The sequence below is a fragment of the Arvicola amphibius genome, chromosome 6 (assembly GCF_903992535.2).
Source record: "Arvicola amphibius chromosome 6, mArvAmp1.2, whole genome shotgun sequence".
Taxonomy (NCBI): domain Eukaryota; kingdom Metazoa; phylum Chordata; class Mammalia; order Rodentia; family Cricetidae; genus Arvicola; species Arvicola amphibius.
Window position 1 is genome coordinate 96,537,517 of NC_052052.2, and position 21,820 is coordinate 96,559,336.

Below are 21,820 nucleotides of genomic sequence, written 5' to 3' on the forward strand. Positions count from 1 at the left end.
CTCTTCCTTTACAGAAAATCACAGTGCTAGGAAAGGAATACCTCTTTATACATTATTGGAAAGTATGTTGTGTTTAATAGGTATGGCCCACATAGCCCCATGGGTTTGAATGTGTGGCCCATAGGGAGTGGTACTATTAGAAGGTATGGCTTTGTTGGAATAGATGTAGTTTGTTAAAAGAAGTGTGTCACTGTAGAGGAGAGCTTAGAAATCATATAAGCTACACCCAGAGTGGAAAAATTTACTTCCTGTTTCCTACAGATAAAGTGTAGAACGCTCATTACCTTTCTCCAGCACCATGTTTGACTATATCCCACCATGTCCTACCATGGTGATAATGTTTCAAACCTCTAAAACTGTAAGCAAGCTCCAATTATATGTTTTCCTTTATAAGAGTTGTCATGATCATATTGCCTCTTCACAGTAATAGAAACTCTAAGACAGTCATGGAGGTCACAGAAGCACTCCAAACATCTTAGACTATTAAACTACGCTAACTAAATGGTAAGACTCCATTATTGAAGATACCACATAGTTTGACTATAGGAATTAGAGAAATTAAACCAACCTGGAAACTTCCTCACTGCTGGATAACTTTTATAGTGCTGGGGTATGCTATATAGGATACAAGCAGAGAAAAGAATATCAATATTCTTATCCAGCATTTGACCCTCCATGCTACAATACCAACCTGCTTGGCAAGAGGTCTCCACTAGTGTAACAGTAACATGGTTGTTATTGGGTAATTAACAATTTTCTGATTAGATTTGGGGCCTGTTATACATGAGTGAAATTCATGCCTAGAATTGGAACTTGATCAAAAGTCTATTGTTGGGCCTACCATGGGTTCTATGATAAAATCTGTTATTGTTATTTTGCTATATGGTCATAGTGCCATGTTGACTTTTAAATACTTGGGGTACTCTCAGCTTTAATCAGAGAAGCTTCTTTGGTATTGGGCAGTCATCAATGCAGAGACTATTACTTTGGTATTGGGCAGCCATCAATGCAGAGACTATTACTTTGGTATTGGGCAGCCATCAATGCAGAGACTAATTAATAACTGACCAAATGCTAATAAGAGATTGCAAGTGCTAAACCTTAAATATAACATCCTTATCAATGACCCCATCTGTGGAGGCCGAGATGCTGGCCCATTCTCACTATTTTCTGATGGTCAGAGACTTTGAGAGACTAAGAGGCTTAATTACACCTCCTAACTCAGGAGGTGGTTGCTTGGCTGTTTTGAAGTGAAGGTAGCTCAGGATATGCAAATGTACTTCAGCTCCTTCCATTGTTACTATGAGGTCACCTAGGGACCAGCTGTTTACTGCATAAGTAATTCAGTGTACATGAGTATATGTGACTTCAGCTCCTTCCATTGTTACTATGAGGTCACCTAGGGACCAGCTGTTTACTGCATAAGTAATTCAGTGTACATGAGTATATGTGACTTCAGCTCCTTCCATTGTTACTATGAGGTCACCTAGGGACCAGCTGTTTACTGCATAAGTAATTCAGTGGACATGAGTACATGTGACTTGGGTCATTTCACTAACCAGGCAACAGAATGCCGATAATGGGAAGTCTCCGAAAGGCTGTGTGAGTTAGCTTTGCTCTATCATGTTAATGAAGTCTTTGTTACCTTCTCCCCCAGTTAATATTGGGTATAAAAGCTGTGGAAAAATAAATGCGGGTGATTTTAGGATCTGAGTAATCCCTGAAACTTCACCCCAATACTGTCTTGTGGTTTCTGTCCTCAATTCCCATGCCCCTATGCTGGTAAGAGGTGATTTTGTTGATGTTCTCAAAACACATCCTCCACCAAGCCTCCAGAAACACCACAGGACAGGTGAAAAAAAAAAAAAAAAAGAAAAAAGAAAAAAACCTGAAGGATGGGAAAGAGTGCTATGAAATGCTGTCTTCTGTACACAACATAGCTACAACATAGCTATTGTACCCATGAACACATACAGCTGTGGTGACTTGGACAAGACCTGCTCAAGATCAAGTCAACCAAAATGCCAGCTAGATAGAGGGTCCTGTCTAGGCCCCATTCCTAACTGAAGAGCTGGCAGCTGATAATAGTGCCCTGGGAAAGAGAGGGCCTCATAGTAAACACAAATGAGCTGCACAAATTGAACTGAGTGGTTTATCACACACACAAAAAGAAGGCATGTAGTTGAAAAAAGAATGTGTTGTGATACACGAGGAGTTGGAGGTGAAATGGGGTAGATGTGTATACAGACACCATTCTATACATATATGTAATTGTCAAATAATAAAACACCTATAATCAAAATAATTTCTGGTCATCATCTGGCTAAAATGTCAATTTCTTTGTGTCGGGGACAATTCTAAACTATTAATAAATCATTTCCATAAGTCAATTAATCAACATAAAATATTTTCAAAAAAGAAAAACAAAACAGTTGGTCACCAGCAGAAGTACTTTACATGCCATACTAAATAAAATGTAATGTATCTACTTAAAAGCAACATTAGAGAGAGTTGGGTACTTAGAAGGGAACGAAAACTTTAGATAAAAAGATTCTTTTAATTAAGAATCATCTTAATAGTATTTTAAATGAATAGAACAAAACTATTTGCTGGAATTATCATATATATTGATTACAGATGTAATATAAGTGCCAACTACAGAAATATTTTAATACTATCTGTTGATTAATATTGCACGTGTCTCAGGTACGAATTGAGTGTAGTACCAGTATATCTAATTCCCTCACATAAAGGCATTCCCAAGTGAGAAAACCATAATCAGTGACACAAATAAAAATATTAGAATTAAAAAGTGATTTTTTTTTCTTTTGATAGCCTGTGGTTTTGATTTGTATTGGACCATGCATTTCTAAGGTTTTTTAGACTCATATGTATCTGTGTCTATCTAAGTGTGCACCTACTTGTAGTGCTCGTGAAAACCAGGAGTCATCAGATCCCCTGGAGCCAGAATAACAGGTGAGTTGTGAGATGAACAATGAGGGTGCTGGGAATGGAACTCAGGCCCTCTGGAAAAGCAACGAGCACTCTTCAGTGCAGGGCCATCTCTAAGGGGCTGGATTCTACCTCCTAAAAGTGTCTATATGGAATGTCTTAAATACCACCAAATGTCAGAAATAGCTGAAACTCTTTTGTGGTATTTTTTTGAGATTATATTGTAAGTCTTTCATTTCCTCTTTCCTTTTCTTTTTCAAAACCTTCCCGTATGCCCCTCCTTGCTCTCTTTCAAATTCATGGCCTTATTTGTTCATTAATTGTTGCTACATGCATATCTTTGTATACATATGTATTTCTAAATATACTTTACCTATATAATGTTATTAGTATATATGTTTTTAGAGATGATTTTTCATATTGAGTAACCGGTTGGAGAAACTTCATGGGTACATGTTCTGAGATGTCTAGAAGACACCATCTCACAGCAAACTCCCTTATTCTCTGTTTATTCTTTTTAGAAATCACATTACCATTTTAAAGATATATTTGAATTTCTTATAGTGATACTACTTTATCCCATGTAATGCTGCATGCTTTTAAAGCCAAGCATCATACTTTCACCTCTGCCTCTGAGCCTCATTGGGTTTCACATACTGCCTAGGGTAATATTTTAATTCTCTAGAAGATGCCCATGCTCAACTCTAAAATCTCAAGACTTTAGTTGCATGATGAATATCTTATTTTGAAGAACTGACAAATTACTTCAAGAGTAAGTTAATCAAAAAATTTCATTAGTACTTAGGAATCAAGGATTTAGAAAAGGAGATAAGATTCTAAGACAATTTTTAATAAATATTTTCAAGAAGTTAATATCTAAAGTAAAAACCATTCTTTACTCAAAAATATTACTAGGAACTATTCACAATTTAAAATTAATTATACTTATAAATGATTCATGGCTACTGTGCCTTTGAATAAGGCCAGGAAGAAAACATACACACACACACACACACACACACACACACACACACGAAAGAGCCTCTGAGTACAATGAAGAGAATGGGAAAAGCACCAAAGAGAAATGTTCTACATAAGAAATCTGAATGATATTGCAATAAAAACACCCGATGCAGCAAAGTCAGCGAGTATCATAACCTAGTGAGGTTACTGTATTGTAGTAATAATTGGTCCTGTTTGTGAAACTGGGTCTTTGTTGCAATAAAATTGGTTTGTCCCTAACAATAATTAAAGATTCTAAAGAAAAATATTTTTACATCAAAGCCAAAATATATGAAATTATATCTTGCTAATAACACTAATGTCATCCAGAAATGGGAATATCTGCCATTTGTTGAGTACCAGACCATCTATGATAAACTTTAATAACAATGTATAACTTAGTTCCTAAGTCCATGCTGCTCTTAAAATAATTCCGTGAACTTAGCGTTATTATCTTTGCTCTTAAAGTTCAGAGAACTGAAACACAACACTAACTAGGAAATGAGATGCCCATTATAATCGACAAGTCTAATGTTTGTTTATATGAATCTTGAGTTCTTGCTTGCTTTAAATGATCTCCGCAGCAATATCCAGCACTGGATAGTTCATTGTTTTTATTTAATGGAAGTATCACCCATTTCTTTTAAAAGGTAGGTCATAATGTGTGGAAACAGACTAGTTGAACGCATTATGGAGTTGAATTTTGCTCATTCTAATGTATGGTAATCAATTACTTAATGTAAGTTAAACACACAGTGTTGGATGAATGAAGTTATTTAGGTAATTAATAAAGAACTGAATGAAAGTCCAACCCCCAGAAATATCTCCAAAGCTAGAAGGCAGAATATCTAGTAATCCTGAGTAGGCAAATACTGTTGTGGAATAAACTTATTGTACACTGTGAAGATGTATCACTTGGATTTTTTAAAAATAAAAAGCTGAACAGCCAAGAGCTAGGCAGGATTTGGGGGGCAAGGAGGATGCTGAGAAGAAGGAGGAGACCCTGAGAGATGGAGAACAAGCCAGACACGTAAAAGGGGAGGTAGAAATCACAAGCCTCGTGGTAGCACATAGATTAATAGAAATGGGCTAATTTAAGTTATAAGAACTAGTTATGAACTAGCTTAAGCTATAGACCAAGCTTTCATAATTAATAGTAAACCTCCATGTCATGATTTGGAAGCTGGCTGGTGGGACAGAGAAAGACTTGCAACAAAGTACTATCAGACAGAGCTGGAATTAATCCTACCAAAGTAAAGACATTCAACCATTTAATCTGTATAGTGTTGACATGTTCAGATTCACAATTCCCCAAATGCATCCAAAAAGTTTGCAGCATACCAACTGTTAGCTAAACAGACCTGTTGGAATGCCAGGAATTTGAGCGTGAAAACTTGTGCTATATTTAGAATCAGAAATATTTTAAGGAATTAAAATACATAAATTTCATGGAAGAATGTCAACACAGATTCTACTTATCTAATCAATTACAAGGAACAAGCTAAAGATTAATCCAATGAAGAGATTAAAGGAAAAAGAAAAATAGTGTGTTCAAGCACAGAAACTAGTCTGGTTAGTTATGGAAATCAGTACGAGGGTTCTTGAAAAGTTAAAAATAGAACTGCCACATTATAGTATTCAAGTATTTATACTCAAAGGAATAGAATCTAGATAGGTAGAGATGCCTAAACATCTATGTTTACTGAAGCACTGTTAACAATAGACAAGCTATAAAATGGGTCTGAGTACCCATATATGTGTGAGTTGTTTTTAAAATGTGGTATATATGCTTAGGTAGAATTTGATTTGGCTGTAGAGTAGAAAATCATCCCATATTCAGGAAAATGAGTAGAATTTGAGATATCATGTTAAGTGAAATAAGCTAAATTTGCAAAGTCAAAGAAGCCATGTTTTCAGTCATGTGTGGAATATTGACTGAGCAATAGATTATGAAAGACAAGGGAGGTAGGAAAAATGTGTGGAAGGAAGGGTAACAAAGTGTTGAGTGTTATCCAAGTACATCATTTAATGGATAGAAATATGATGACTGAATCTTCCTTGAGTGAATTAATTCTGAATAACTGATATGATAACAAAAAACACAATGGTGTGGACTGATGTTGGGGCAGCTGGCCCAATCCCTGCGTTCAGGGGCGTGGCTGCCCCAGCGAGGTAGGATACCCCTTAAATAGCATCGGGGCGCCGGGAGGAGCCCGTTTGCTTTCCCCCGCGTTACCTTCTGCTCCGCTGGACCCTTGGTTCTGTAAGTTCCCTTATTTCCCCTTTTATTAAAACTGATTTATTATAAAAGGACTATCTTGGTTATTTCCTAACCCCTCCGACTGCCGGTACCGCCCGTACCCGCAGGTACATTTCCGCCGGTGCCTGCCGGTACAGACTACAAAGCATATCATGTAACTTAAACAAAATTAAGTTCAAAGCATTTACCAGATACGTTGCCATTGTGGTCCCAGAATGGAGGTGAAGGACCAATGAGCCCACTTCTTCTTTTCCAAGGTAGTAGATTCTGATCTTGTGTCATGATGCCGAGCCCATCCTCAAAGTCACACCTTTCATAACTCTGGCCTAATGAGCAATAAAAAGAGATTTTTTTTTTTACAATTTCCTTTCTTTTGTATTAAAGACTATATCAGATTCAGATTTTACAAGGTCAGCAGAAAAGGACTGTGATTCACAGCTCGACCTCTACTCACACAAATCCTTTTGCACACGACATTCTAGTAAATTACCAACACACAAGACTTTGTGCACTCAAAGAGAAAGAAGGGTTCACAGAACCATAGGACCACTGTGAATCTGGGGTTCCATTAACTGAGTGACTTGACCAAATCCTTCAGGAAGCTTTTGCGTTTTCTTGTAAAATTAAAATATCAGCAGCCCATCTTGTGTCTCTCAAACTACTACTGTGAGGATCTAATAACATATGCATAATGACATTTTAAAATCTTGGGGTACCATAAGATGTAATGGTTACTATTACATTTATATCTTCATCTAAATATTGATTTGCATGATACCTGGTGATAGCAGAATTTTAGATTTTAAAAAGCAGTCATAAAAGCCTCCCTGATTGAAAGTCAAATGTCTCTAGTATACATCTTTGGAATTAAGCTGCCTTTTGGTTGAATCTCAGCTTTGGGATAAATACTGGTGTTTTTATCAAGGAAGAGGCATTTCTGTGTCCCCTTCTCCTTTAGAGACAACTGATACCCTGGAGAAGGTTAAGAGTAATTAAAGACTTGGGTTTTGGTTACTGTTTGTGGTTGTTGTTTGTTATCTTAAAAATGAGTAGGCTACTATTCTTTATTCTACTATTTGCAATGTCAAGAAATGTCATGTCCTAAAAGTCCAGTGTCTCAAATGTAAACAGCCCCTTCCCTAGCTCTAAGAGTCACAGCAATGCTTCTGCTTAAACTGCTACCACTAAACAACCTCAGCTCTTTGCTGAGTGCTGAGTGCCAGTAGGAGTAAATATGCTTGCCAGTTTTCAGATAATGCCTGACATCTCAGTGAAAAAACCAAAAACCAAAAACAAAAACAATGGTTTTCATTTAATCATGTTTTCAGATGTAAATATGATTTAGTCATAGCCATGTATATGGTGTATTTCTTCGACATCTTTTATGGGAATGAAAAAGTAATGTAGAAATATCTCTTTTTTGTCAGTTCTGTGCTTTATTGTCTTTATTCCTAGCTTCTTTAATTTGGAAGACTCTGCTAAAGAGCAGTATTCTGTTACACTAGCAAGAATCCTCAGTGAGCACAGGGGTCATTAAAGCATTCCCCCTAATCTAACAGTTTTGATCTTCAGCAGCCTCAGGAAAAACAGCATTTTCTGAAGAGGAATCTGAGATGATGTCTTCTAGATATTAAGGAACTTAAATAAGTTAGTAGAGTTGTCAAGGATGGGTCAAGAGTGGAACTCTGTGTTGTTGTTTGCAGTTCCAAAAGCCCCACTCCAAGGCCTAATTAGTTTAGTCCTTAAGCTATTTTTACTAAAATACAGGAAAAAATCATTAATTCTAGCCAACCTAAGAAAGCCACTTTTTTACAGATAGTTGACACCATTCTATAAAAAAATCAAAAATTCTATTAGGCTAAGAATTATGCCACATTAAACTTGGGATTTTATAAAACCTCTAAAATATTTAGGTTATCTGGTTGCACAAACACTGAACTAATTATCCAGCCAGTTGTATAAATGTATGGCATTACACCATATGCCACTTGCCTCAGCAAGGACTGAGGGCAGATAGAATGTGATTATTTCAACCAGCCCAATGTGCATAGACAATAGACAATAATATCTTAGTTTAAGCAACTATATGCTAGGAACTATATTCATAGAATTATGAAATCATTTAACAATATGTTTCTCAGAACTTAAACTTTTCATTAGTTAACACAAAACTGTATGTTATCCACTCAACTCAGAATATATTTGCATAAATATTTTTCTATTTTTCAAATTTTATTTTGGTTTCCAACAATTTTTACAATGATCCATAATTAAAAACAGCTCTTTTAATCTCCATATTTTAGCAGTCATGTGTATAAATGTGCACAAATTCTCACAGAGGTGACAAATATTGTTTTAATAGAAAGAGATTACCTTCAGCCTTCAGTACAATTGCTGAGTTGATGTTCTTTTGCTAAGTTCTTTGTTCTTTTTTGCCTAGAGGTAATGATGATTTCTGGGCATGTTAAAACTAGAGAAAAATAGCTAAACAAACCACCTTTTCCCTCTTAATAGTCTCAATGGGGGTTCTTTTGTTATAAAATGAATCTAATCAGCACACATTTTCAACTAATTTTGTTTGAAAAAGCAATCATGAGCTACTGGATTATTCAAAGACATCCAAAATTTTCATAAGTATTCATTTTCCCACCAGCACAGAATTGCACATTTTAAACCATTTTGTCAATTTCACAGAATTGTGGCTGTTTAGTTTTCTAATTCAATATATGACTCGGCACTCAAATCTTAAACTATTTGCTGTATTCAAATCTGCAGCTATGTAGACTGCTACTAATACAGCTACAACACATTGTGAGGGTTAGAGCACATTTAAACAACATAATGACCAGCAAGTACACAGGCATTTTGTCAAATTCCCGTGTGTTTTTTTCAACTTCTGAAACTCGTCTTTTTGCTTTTGCTTTTATGAACCCTAAGGTCAAACCTCCACTCATCAAAGAGGGAGAATGATTCCATGTTGTGTTTTAAAGGTTTCCTGGAATCCCTAATTATCTTGTGAGTCAGCTTGCACAGCCCTCGATTTGATCATTAAGGAAATTCTGAAGAATCACTCGTAGAGTCAATCTTTTAGAACAGAATAAAAATATCAAGTCTTGAAAGTTGGCTTCAGTTATGTTCCTGAGAAAATGAGAAGTCATAAGTCTTTAATATTGACAAAAGTGGGGCGTGTCAGATAACCCAGAACTCACGATGCATTCAAGAAAGTGTGGTAAATCATTAAAATATGATGTTCTCGGAAGAAAGAACACAATGTAAGAATGAGGACAGCTCTAGCAAAACAAAAGATAAGGCAGAAAACATCAAAAGCAAATCACATTTCAGTTTTCCTAGGCTTAAGTCTAGGAAACTACCTAATAGTTCCTGGAAGCATAATTGTTATCGTCAATGAATTTATATAATGGAAAATACATATCGCCTAACACTTATCATTTTAAGCATGTAATCCTGTGGTGTTTATTTTTTACTTTGTTACATCACCATGCATTTTAGATTTCCTTTTTCTGAATTTTATGGAAAGGAAACCTAGGCTAACACAGAGTCGTGCACATATTGAAACAGCTGTAACTAATGGGTTATTTTATTTAGAAAAGTTGCTGAATTTTATGATATCCTATGAGACTTACTGACACATTATTTTTAAATAGCATTCAAACGAAAGGAACTGTTCCTGTTTAAAACATAGTAGTAGTCAGAATTCAAGTTTAGAGTGTTGGGTTTTCATTACATGTCTATATATCCAGGTTGCTGACCTTAGATCTTACTTTCTTCACATTGATAGGAGCCAAGTGACTTAGAATATTCCTTTGTGATAAAAGCTTTAAGATTATTACACTCGCTCCTAACATCCAATGAATCTGCAGAGATATTAATTCTGGATGACACTGGTGATTCTGTACACTAAAATTAAAAGTAGCTGATGTTATTTGTCATAGAATGACCAGTTTGGTTGCATAAAATTATAAGTTTGATATATATATAATACTGAGTGAATTTTAAGTGTTTTTATGGATATTTTCAATAGTTTTAGAAAAGCCCTATGAATCTAAAAATTTCAACTTTATGGTCATTTGGTTCTGAAATCCAGGAATTAGGATCAGTTGAATATTATGTCTAGCAAAGAGAAACTGTGATTTAGACCTGAATATTCCAACTTTCAAAATTAAGAAAATGATTCTGAATAGTCTCTGTTGGTGGCCTCTAATGAAGCCAAAGCTAAATATTTCCATAATGTGGTTCTCACATACCCCTCCACTCCACCACTCCATTATCTGGTGTACCCCATGGTTATAATTGTGCTGGATAGAAGAATTACAGACTTAGTCTCTCTCTCTCTCTCTCTCTCTCTCTCTCTCTCTCTCTCTCTCTCTCTCTCTCTCTCTCTCTCTCTCTCTCTCTCCCTCCCACTTTCTCTCCCTCTTTCTCCATCTCCCCCGCTCTGTATGTGTGTGTGTGTGTGTGTGTGTGTGTGTGTGTGTGTGAGAGAGAGAGAGAGAGAGAGAGAGAGAGAGAGACTGTGGTTGGAGAAATGACACTCAGGGTTCAAAGTACTTGCTCTTTTTGCAGAGGACCCAGGTTCACTTCCCAGCACCAAGGTGGTAGCTCACAGCCCTATGTAACTCTCTAGTTCCAAGGACTTTGATGTCCTCTTTAGGATTCTGTTGGCAACAAGCATTCATGTGGTGCAAATATGTACATGCATATAATGTAAACCTCCTACGCACATAAAATAAAAATAAAAAACTTTAAAACTAATGATTTTTTCATCAAATGATTTTGCAGGCCCTCAAAGCTTATCGTTCGGATCTACTGGGTCTTCTCTCCCTAAATCTCTTTATCCCATTATGCACATGGTCAGACCTAGGTTTGTATTGTGCATGACCCATCTGAAGACACTGAAGATGGAATCTTATCTTTCTTCCCATCATCTGAGTCTCACAAGACAAAGTCTCTAAAAATATTAAAGGAAGCTGATTTTAGCAGTAAATCTTGAAAACTTAATAGGTATCTTTTGATTCTTTTCATCTCCTAGTATCTCTCGCTCTGGCCATTGTCTCTGAAAAAGTTAGATCATCAATCATAGTAGAAATGTAAGAAGAATTGGGGATTTTTCAAATATGACTACATGAAAATTGTTTGAGTCTGATAATAACAAAGGGAGGTCTGGAGGATGCAGGTGTAGACTTAATGCCATATGATTATATTTGAGGAAAAAAATCACAATTTGAAGCAAAGCCAGGAGATATGGGAACAGGAATGAAGGAGGTACACTGGAGGTTCAGGCTTGAGAAGACAAAAGACTTGGTCTTTAGGAACCACATAGGGAACCATGTTGGCTGTGTGATGAGCAAGTCACATGTAGTTCAGACAGGAGTCAAGAGGGAGTTGAGCTCAGGCCCATAGATAAGCACGAGCACAGAAGAAACTTTTGACTGTGGTCACTGCTCAGAGATACACACAGGCATGGTAGCCTTGAGCAGTAGCACACAAAGATAGAGTCCTGGCATTCTACTCCAATAAAGTGGGAAATACAGACTTCTTTTCACCCATGTGTGCAGGTGTGGCAAAGGATGAGTGCCAGGTCCTAAGTGTAGGCAGGAATGTACAAGGCAGGATGTGCATCTGTTACGCTAATGTGTTTCCTCTTACACTGACTCCTCTTCTAGAAAACTGTCACACACACTACCTTACCACCAAATTCTATGCTTTTAAATGCTGACTTCCACATAGACACTTCAACAAGAAGGAAAACCAAACATCAAAAAAACCCAAACATCTTTTTTTGTATTTTTGAGGAAAACAAATAGAAACTTATGAGAATAGAAATTCTGTAATTGGGCCAATGTGCCTAACAATGCTTTGTTCTCATTTTTAGTAAAGACAATACTAATAAAAATGCTGTTTCTTCAATAATCTAAAAATACTGTCTTATTATGATTATAAGAATGTGTTTTAGAAACATAAATATAGAAAAAAGGAAAGATTAAATGTAATCCCAGTGTACAGACATTTCCACATACTCTTTCCATGCAGCGATATTCCATATTTTGGGTATACTTATTGATTATAATTCTTTAGTAATTATATAACATGTACATTCTCTCATTTTAAATAACACAAAAATTGGCAAATTTTTGGACAAATTACTACAGCATAGATATCCCATGATTTATTTAAACATTAACTGAATATAACAGTAGGTTATCTACACCTTTATCATAATTGATAATGTTGCGAGGTGAATAATATTTATATAAACTTGTTTGCTTCTTATAAAAAATTGCTAAAAGTGAAATCACTATTGGGAAAGTATGGATATTTTTGTAATTTTTGATAATATTACAAAAGTATCATTCAAAGAAGAAAAAGTGTTTCAACTTTAGAAATATTTTATAAATAGAACAAATCAAATCAATGTCACAAAATAGTCCCATACACATCTGTGACCTCCATGCAGTCTGCAGTCAGTGTTGGACAGTATTTAGTGACAGAGACTGCAGAATCAGAGTTTTGTGTAAATTGAAAAGCTCTGTGTGTTTTGGTGTTTTATTTTTCCTTATTGAGCTGCCTTTTTCAATCTGCAAAATTGGAAACATAGTACCTCCTACTATTTGGATACAATTCCTGGGAGGATAGTGCTTAGAGGTGCTTGTCATTTCTAAGTACCCAGCATATATCAGCTAGAATTATTAATTATCACAATTTCTCGGCTCATCTGGGATGCCACCATTCTGGGTTAAGTATATTACAGACATGATTTCTAGTTCTTTAAATTTTGTAAAGATAAATTTACTTACCTGTGTGCGTATATGTGGGCATGTGCTTGCCATAGCATGTGTATAGAGATCCATGGGTAACTTGCCAAAGCCAGTTCTCGGGTTCCACAATATGAGCCCCAGAATTGGGCTCTGGCCACCAGGCTTAGTGGCCACTGCTTAACCCATTCAATTATCTCACATCCCCTTCTTATTATTTCTAACAATCATATTTCTAAATATTGATTTCCATAATATCAGAGTAATTTACAGAATGTATTGCTATAAGCCTATTCAAGAAAATATTTTCCATCAATAACACAAAGTGCATTTCCCATTAGTCTTTTTGCTTATTGCCTTCCTAGCTGTTATTAGTCATTTTCTAGGTGACCTTGGACGATACTTTGACATGTTCCCAAATTTCCTTCTGTTGAATTTTGTACTAGAATGTAATTAACATATAAATTGATTCCATGAAAATGTACCGTGGTCATGTGACTGAAGCAAACCATTCAGAAGACTCTGAAAACAATATAATTTTTCTAATTTGCTTCACACAAGCCTCCAGTGCTTAATATTATATGGTTTAGTTATGTAATGTTGCTGTTTTTTGCACTTTTGTCTGCCTTCCACCTCAAACTGAGGGGCTGGATCTTAAAAGCACTGGCTTGTGGAAGCAGAAATTATGGGAAGTGATTGACAGAAAGAATCCTTATTACACAATCAGTGCTCTAGCAAGGAGAGATGTTAGAAATTTGTCTATGTAGATCCAACAACCATGTACAAAGAAGGAAGAATATCCTCATTTCACAGTGAACCCAACACCTCCATATAGCTTTCCCAGCTCCAGGTCTGAGAAATAAGTATCTGTTATTTAAGTCACCCAGTCTATGTGTGCATTGCAGCATGCTCACAGATTAAGACATGTCACCAGGGCCAGCTGAACTGTTAAATAGTTCTGTTAGCTGCTTCATGGAACACTTTGTTTTGAAGCAATAGCAAAGGAAATTCCACACAACACCTCACATTTCATCTGTTTCTGCAGCATTTCAAGGAATCAATTAGTCTTAAAAGTAGTTAGCTCTGATCCTATTGAAGAAACACTTTGATACTTAACCTTATCTGGTTAAACCTCTTAGATTTAAAATTGCACTTCTAAGACAAATTCTACTTTTTGCATATACATTTATAATTTTGCACAGTAATTATGTTTTGAAAAACTTTCTCCTTGATGCAAAATATGCAAAAAGCATCACTTATAACCTCAAAATATAATGACAGTTCATGTTAAATTATAAATATGAAAATAAATTCCTACTCCAAAAATACTTACATGGATAGAAATGCTCTTAGCATAATACCATAGTAGGAAATAAAAATAAAATGCCTGATGAACTGAATACGTCTTTCAATTTTGAATCATAAAATGCAACTAAAGATGACTGTGTGTATAGAATATATTAATGTCACCTGCAGATATATAAAGATACCACCTGAACTTTATGTTAACTGAAAATTTACAGTGAGAGGAGCCCATTGCAAAGGCCATATCTCCACTCCCCATTAATAATCCACTCTATTATTAGCTTCTGGTTGTGTTAGATGTATGTTATAGCAATAAAATAATTCCATGGAATTTATTGCTAAGAAAAAGCAAGCAAACTAAAGTCTTTGTACAGGAAATAACTTCGAGCAAATGCTAGTAAAGAAACTATAGCATTTTTGTGTGTATTTGCATGGACCTGCCGTTAAAAGAAATAAACCAGGTAACATAGAAGGGAAAAGAATGCGTCGAAGTGTTGACAGGTGGTAGACGAGGCAACATCAAACTCCAACTTTCATCACAGCATTCTTTTAGTAACTATCCAGAAATAAAACATAAATGATGTTGGGGATACCGTTTTCAAATCTCCAACTGAGAAATCCCACGTTTGCAGGGTAAGAGGAGTGGTTCCCCTCTCTGTTACCCGTTACCCAGGCCAGCCCAGCACTGCAACCGAAGGTTCCCGCAGAGCTAAGGAGGCTGTGAAACTAACTTTCCCAGCCTTTTAGTACCTTTCATGGAAGGATCTTTCTTGTCTTACTACATGGGGAGCAATGGAACATCTTCTCAACTAGATCGCCAAGCATCAATTAGGTACTAAGGAACAGTGGTGGTGCCCTCAGTAAGCAGCATGCAAATCTGGAGACTGCTCACCTTTCACCCAACAAAGGCACCATGTTGCAAAGTCTCACCGCTGTCCGAGTCTGCAGGTAGCAAGTCTGTGTGTCTGCTAGACTTGAGTTCCCAGTCATGTTTCTTGCCCAGTCCCATCCTTTCCCTAAGGCATCCCAAGATCAAAAGCCCAGCATAAGTGGACAAGTATCTGAGACTCTCTCTCTCTTTCCCATCCCAGTCAGTTAGCAACATGACTGCTCCAAATCTTGGTGTTCTGAATAAGTTTACCACAGACCTAAAGGCAAGAGCATATCTAACCCTAAATATGGATGGATCCATTATATTTATGAATATAACAATATTCATATATAACATATATAACAATACATATACATACATGCACATAACATCAATTAATGAAAAAGTCCATTCATTTATAAGAGAGTAAAATGGGGTATATAAAATAGTTTGGAGGGATGAAAGGAAAGGGGGAAATAATTTGATTATATTTTAATCTCAAAAATAGAATAAAAAACAAAAATAAACAAATTGGAACAACATTATCTAAACTTACCTTACCCAAGTGGCTAAGCAGTAACCCTGAAGTCTTGCTCATATTCACTGCCCAATACAGAGCTTTCTTTGCTCAGTGACAAATTACAAAGCATATTCTTGTCCAAATGGGAAAATAACTTAAAATTCTGATCTACCATAGGCTATAACAGAACCCAATTGGTATTGTTGCATGAGACGGAATCCAGCCTGGGAGTCCTACTGGGTCAGTTCCATTTAACATTAGTGAACAGGCAGTGGCCGAGCTCAATATGACAAAGTCAGACCACCCACTAGCAGAATCCCGAGCAAGACTCAATAGTAAAAACCTCTCCCCATCTTCCAGCTGGTAGAGCTGGCATTTTCCTATATTCTCAAGCATCAATGTAAAGGCACTGTATTATGAAACTTGTCAAGTACATACAAAAAAAGCTCTCAGCTCCTACGTTATGTTATAAAATAAATGTTATTAAACTTAAATTTATGAAAATCAGTTCAAGTGTCTTTTTAAGCCATAATAGCATAGATCTTGAAATCAACAGAAAGAAGGATCTTGGAAATTTCATAAATATTTGAAAATTGAGACTGCTTAAAAATATCCAAGATCTGCAGCTGGAGAGATGGCTCGATGGATAAAGCCCTTGCTGTGCAGGTATGGAGATCTGTATCAGATCCCCAGTGCCAGAATAAAAGCCAGAAACAGCAATGATGCTTACAGTCCCAGCTCTAGACGACACAGTAGGGTCTCTGGTGCTCACTGGCCAGTCAGCCTAGCCAAGTGGTGAGTTTCAGATCCAGAGAGAATTACAATCTCAAAAAATAGGATGTAGAAAATTGAGAAAGACACCTGGCATCAACCTCTGACCTTGACACCCATGCATATACACATTACAAGCACTATGGCACAGACATGCATTCACATGTACACACACACTATTGATTTCAAGTAAATAATCTACCATTGTATATCAAGGAGATAAAAGGAAAGAACAACAAAACAACCCCAAATTAGGAGAAGTAAGACACGAAAGAGATGATAGGAGACAATTTGTGGGGATATGACTCCCATGGCACAAACAACAGAAGCAATCATGTACAGAAAGGATGGCTTCAAACTAAAAAGTTTCTACACAGCAAATGAAGCAATTAATAAAGTGAAGAAACAATCTTCACAGTGGGAATAAAAGGTGCCCATCACATGACATGTAAAAAGAATATCCAATATAACCGAGGAACTCAAATAACTCAACAGCAATAGAGCAATGCAATTTGAAAATTGGCAAAGGACCTAAAGAGACATTTCTCACTCAGCGAAGCCCTACACATACACAAGTAAAGGCAAAATAAGATTACAGAGGGATGCTATTTCATGCCTGTTGGGATTGGTTGTTATGAAAGGACAGGATAAAGGAGCCAGCTTAGTACTGCAGGTCTGTAATTCTAGGTGCTAAGGAAGAGGTTGAGGCTGAAGGATCACAAGCTCAAGGTCAGCCTAGACAATGGAGGGAGATCCTTTCTCAAAACTAAAATATAGAAAGGGGCTAGGGGTGTAACTCAGTGATAGAGTGCTTGTCTGTCATTCCCATGGTTCAGTTCTTATTTACCATAGAAAAGAAATAAACAGATAAAAGAGAAGTATTAGCACAAACAGGAAGAAAAAGGGAAATATATACATTTCTGAGGGGAATGCAAATTAGTACAACCATCATTAAAATTAAAATTTACTATAAAACTAAACATACAATGACCATATAGTTTGGAAATGCCACTCATGTATGTATATAAATAATTTAAATTAATGTGTGAAAAGAATGTTCCCATCTCACTATTATTGCACATTAGTCAAATAAACACCTAATGGATGAAGAATATATGATGCATACACTATGAAACTCTATTCAGACTTACAAAAGAAATTTATGTCATTTGCAACAGCATTCTTAAGCTAGAATTAAGCTTAAGATTGTGCTAACTGAATTATGCTAGCCATAGGAGAAGAAATATCTCAGGGTCTCACTTATATATGGAATCTAAACATCTTGAACTCTGAGAGCAGAATGGCATTACTAGAACGTGGGGCTAGGATGGGATGTTATTACTCAAATGGTATAAATTTCAGATAGAGAAGGAGTAAATTTTAGATCTACTGCATGGTAAGATGATTGCAATTAATAACAGAAAGAGCAAATTAAGTGTTTTATTACAAAAATAAAAGAAGCAATTAGATATGCCAAATTACTGATATAATCATATTCTACTATATACATATAACATTGCTGTCAAAACACAGTGAGATGCTACACCCATGAACACTCAACAATGTGATTGCTTTCACTAGACCTCACAAGACCACACCAGTGACCATGTTAGCATATAGAGAGGGAAATTCACAAGGCCCCAACCCTAGGTGATGAACTACAACAGCTCATCACTACTAAAAGAGGGAGAATCAATTTTTTCCAGGTTTCTGATAGTTTCCCACCCCCCAAGCAGGCAGCCTTAAATACACATACCTAATGAGAAATAATGAAAGTACCATATATTTATCTATGAAATTTTGAAACAATTTAAATTGTTTAAATATGTCTATGAAGTAAAATGAGAACAAGAATATTTTCAAAACATATGAATGCCATCAGTGGTGAGTGATATTCTACTTCAGTTCCTCCAGTTTTATTAAGAAAAGTCTCAAAGGCTTACATGCCGATCTATTTTTTTAAAGGTCATATAAATTGGATGTTAAAGGAGGCATACACTGATATTTATTTCAACATAGCTACCATACCATCACTATAAAGGTAATTTGTTAAGCCAAACTAAGCTTAGCATCACAAGTTTTTTGTGAGTGAAATTGTTTATCCATCATCCCTTTACAATATTCTTCCCCTAGACTTGTGTAAAAAAAAAAAAAATACCTAACATTTTAAAATGTCTCTCACTTTTATCTCCAGGTTCTTGTCCAATTTTAAATAAAATATCAAAGCAGAAAGTTTGCAGAAAATGACAATAAAAAGCAAAAAAGCCAAAGGGCAACTTCCCAATTTAAACATTTAAAATGAAATGAATTTACTTGACAGACCCATGACTGCCTTTCTCAGAGACTGGCTTATTAAAACTTTTGATACAGCAGAGGCTTTTCTAACTCAGGAGCATTCTCCCTCTTTCTCCCACATTAACTTTTCCCCCAAAGCAAGACCATCCATGATATCCCGGCACCAGGACTAAGGAAAGCTTCAGCGAGATTAATCATAGAGGGACATTGCACTTCCTGTCAAGCCAACAGAGTGGTTCCTCTCTGCTACCCACTGAGGGCAAGAAGAGCTCTGCAGACAGACCTGAGCATTGGGCGGCATATCCATATTTAGCCTCACTGGGAAAATTGGACAGATACAAATGGATCCTTGTCTTTGGTTGCTCTCTGTGTTTAATAGTTACTAGATACGATCAGATGAAAATCCCAAACTAGGAGAAAAATCATCACCTCTTCTTCTTCAGTAGAAAAACTGTACAGTAATCTTTTTTTTATTTTTTGATGTAATTATGACCAACTATGTAAAAGGAAGGTAACTATAAGAAGAAATATAGAGATGCTTATTCCCAAAAGAAAGCAATAAATTCTATAAGCACTGACTGCCACTTAAGCAGAATAAAATTAGAAAATGGAAATTTGAATTATGTAATGGGCAATAATAAAAATCTGTGATTCTGATAATTGCATCAACGGTTGTATGACCAACAACAAAACTGTCACAATTTTGTAAAAACATCATTTGCAAAAGGAGATTGTATAAAAGAATGGAACCAGTCTCCACGTGCACTGTACGGTGTACCTTCAAGATTGTATATTGTAGTGGAAACACCAGAGGCATACATGTTACCCTCTGCATCCTCCTCCGATAAGTTACTTCCTGTCATTAACACTATTCCAGTAAACAATGGTGCCCACCCGTTTAGGGCATTCTCTCATCTTAAAACCATTAATAATAAAACAATGATTCAACTTCACACAATCAACAAATAGCTCACCCCAGACTTTAATGCCCGCCATAGTCTCAACTGTTCTGTAGTAAAATATGTAAGCTGACATTCTGCTATGCATATTAAGTCATTTGGCAGTAGTGTCCCATAAGTGAAAATAAAATCTCTCATCCAAACTAAAATTACTTTCCATATTAAATCTAGACTTTAGCTCATAATTTTCATCCTAGCATTTTGCAACTGAACTAATGAGTTTCTTTGAAATTGTGCTTCACTAGTCAAACACTAAAGCTAAATTTCTGTTTACTACTTCTTTATAAATACAAAAGCTATTTTAATATGCTTTCCATCTAATTAAAATTGTAGAGATGTGATATTATAACAATTTTATACAGAAATCTTATTTATTAGTACTTCTGAAATAAGAGCATACTTGCATAGGAACCTAGCTGGAGCTCATGACTCCTCAGGAGGCTCTGTGTAAGAAGAGACAAGGAACAGGACTTGGGGGAAGGATAGGTGACACTTACATTGCCGCTCATCACTGTTGTCCCCACAATGGTCTGTGAAGTCACACACATGATCAGAAGGCAAAGAGACTCCATTACTGCACAAAAAGGCTTGGGCTCCTCGCTGACATAGTGGAGAAATGAAAAGACAGGCAGTCCAAAGGAAACAAAAAGGTCCTTTCATTGGGAACACCAACAGGACAGCCTGGAACAGGAACATCCCTTGGTGTTAGAGATGCAGAGTCAGTCACGTTCAAGATGACAGCTCATAACTGGAAGCTTTCTTTTCTCTCTCTCTTTTCCAGATTTGTTTCCTGTGAGTGTAACTCTGAATCTCTAATACAATTCTGAGCAGATGCCTTCCCTGGCAGTAACTCGCTCTTTCAGGGGAAGGACTTTGGAAAATATTTAACTTAAGTAACTACACCACTAAAGCTAGGTGACCGTGGCTGTTTATAACCCTGTGTAGAGTTTTATGATCTTGTTATCTACTGAAAGAAAAACTTAACAAAGAGCAAATACACAATCGGGGGGACTATAAGAAAGTTGTGAACTTCATAAAAATTTTCGGCCTTCATTTTTATATCATTTAACCTCTTTCATATAAAATTAGGGCACTATTATCAGACCAGATCATTAGAATTGCTGAATGAAATGCTTATTTTCTTTTGCAGGTTACAAACAACGCAGTGCCTTGCCCAAGCATATTAACACATGTTCTACCACCAGTCTTTCTGTTTTGATTTTGCTTTGTGTTTTTCGAAAGATGTTCTCCCTTTGCAGCCTAAGTTGGCCGTGCATTTGCAATCCTACTGCCTCTGACTCCCAACTACTAAGAATATGGTACAAGTATAGGAAAAAATACAGACAAGAATGCTCACCTGTCCATACACTTTAAATGGTTTTTAACAATAACTGGTTTATTTAACAATAAAGCGTGTGACTTGAGATGCACAATCAAAATTAACATCATACTGAAGTAGCAGATACAGAGACATTAAATAGAGACTACCAGGAGGGGTCATTAACATTTTTATGAAGTTCACTATTTAAATTGGTCTTTACACATAATTTCCTGGGATTCTTAACCTTCCTTGTTCATTGGCAGGGTCCAAAGGAAATCATCTCATTTAAAAGGAATTAGCTTTGAACTAATTATGCTGCCAAGTTTAGCCTTAAACTGACTAGCCTGCCTCTGTCTCCTAATTGTGGGATTTAGAGATATATGGCCCCATGCCTGGCTCATAGTGTTGTTTTCAACTACTACTTTATTTTTAAGTTTCTGCAATGTAACTGCAAAAGACCAAGCTAACCCCTAAGCCAGCAGGAAGCAACTACAAAATGTAGAATGGGAAGGCCCAGGTTTAAGGGTAGGGAATAAGCCTGTGCACATTTTTATTCTTGTCAACAAAGTAAACTTACCCTGTATTGTGGGCAAAGAGCATTGTACATTCGCAGTGTGATCATTTAAGACTCTCAAAGGAAGGCAATCCCTCTTTGTGTCTTGTCAGTAAACTCTTAACACACTCTACAGTCTTTAAACCTTCTTCAGAAATATTTCTCCTTTTAATTTTATATATGATGAATGAATAATGATAAATACATTCTTTATGGCTCTTTTCTGTTCCTCTTTTAA

At 36.2% G+C, this 21,820-nt stretch overlaps 1 protein-coding gene across 1 annotated transcript in view; it reads right to left on the bottom strand.

Annotated features, from left to right (window-relative positions):
- Malrd1 (MAM and LDL receptor class A domain containing 1) overlaps positions 1–20,404 on the bottom strand; it is a 617,971-nt gene extending 597,567 nt beyond the window's left edge. The window contains exons 1-2 of the mRNA XM_038334493.1: positions 20,206–20,404; positions 6,403–6,540 (exon numbers count right to left, since the gene is read on the bottom strand). Coding sequence (XP_038190421.1) covers positions 6,403–6,540; positions 20,206–20,404 — 337 coding nt within the window. The remainder of the gene's footprint in view (positions 1–6,402; positions 6,541–20,205) is intronic.
- Positions 20,405–21,820: the final 1,416 nt, after the last annotated feature.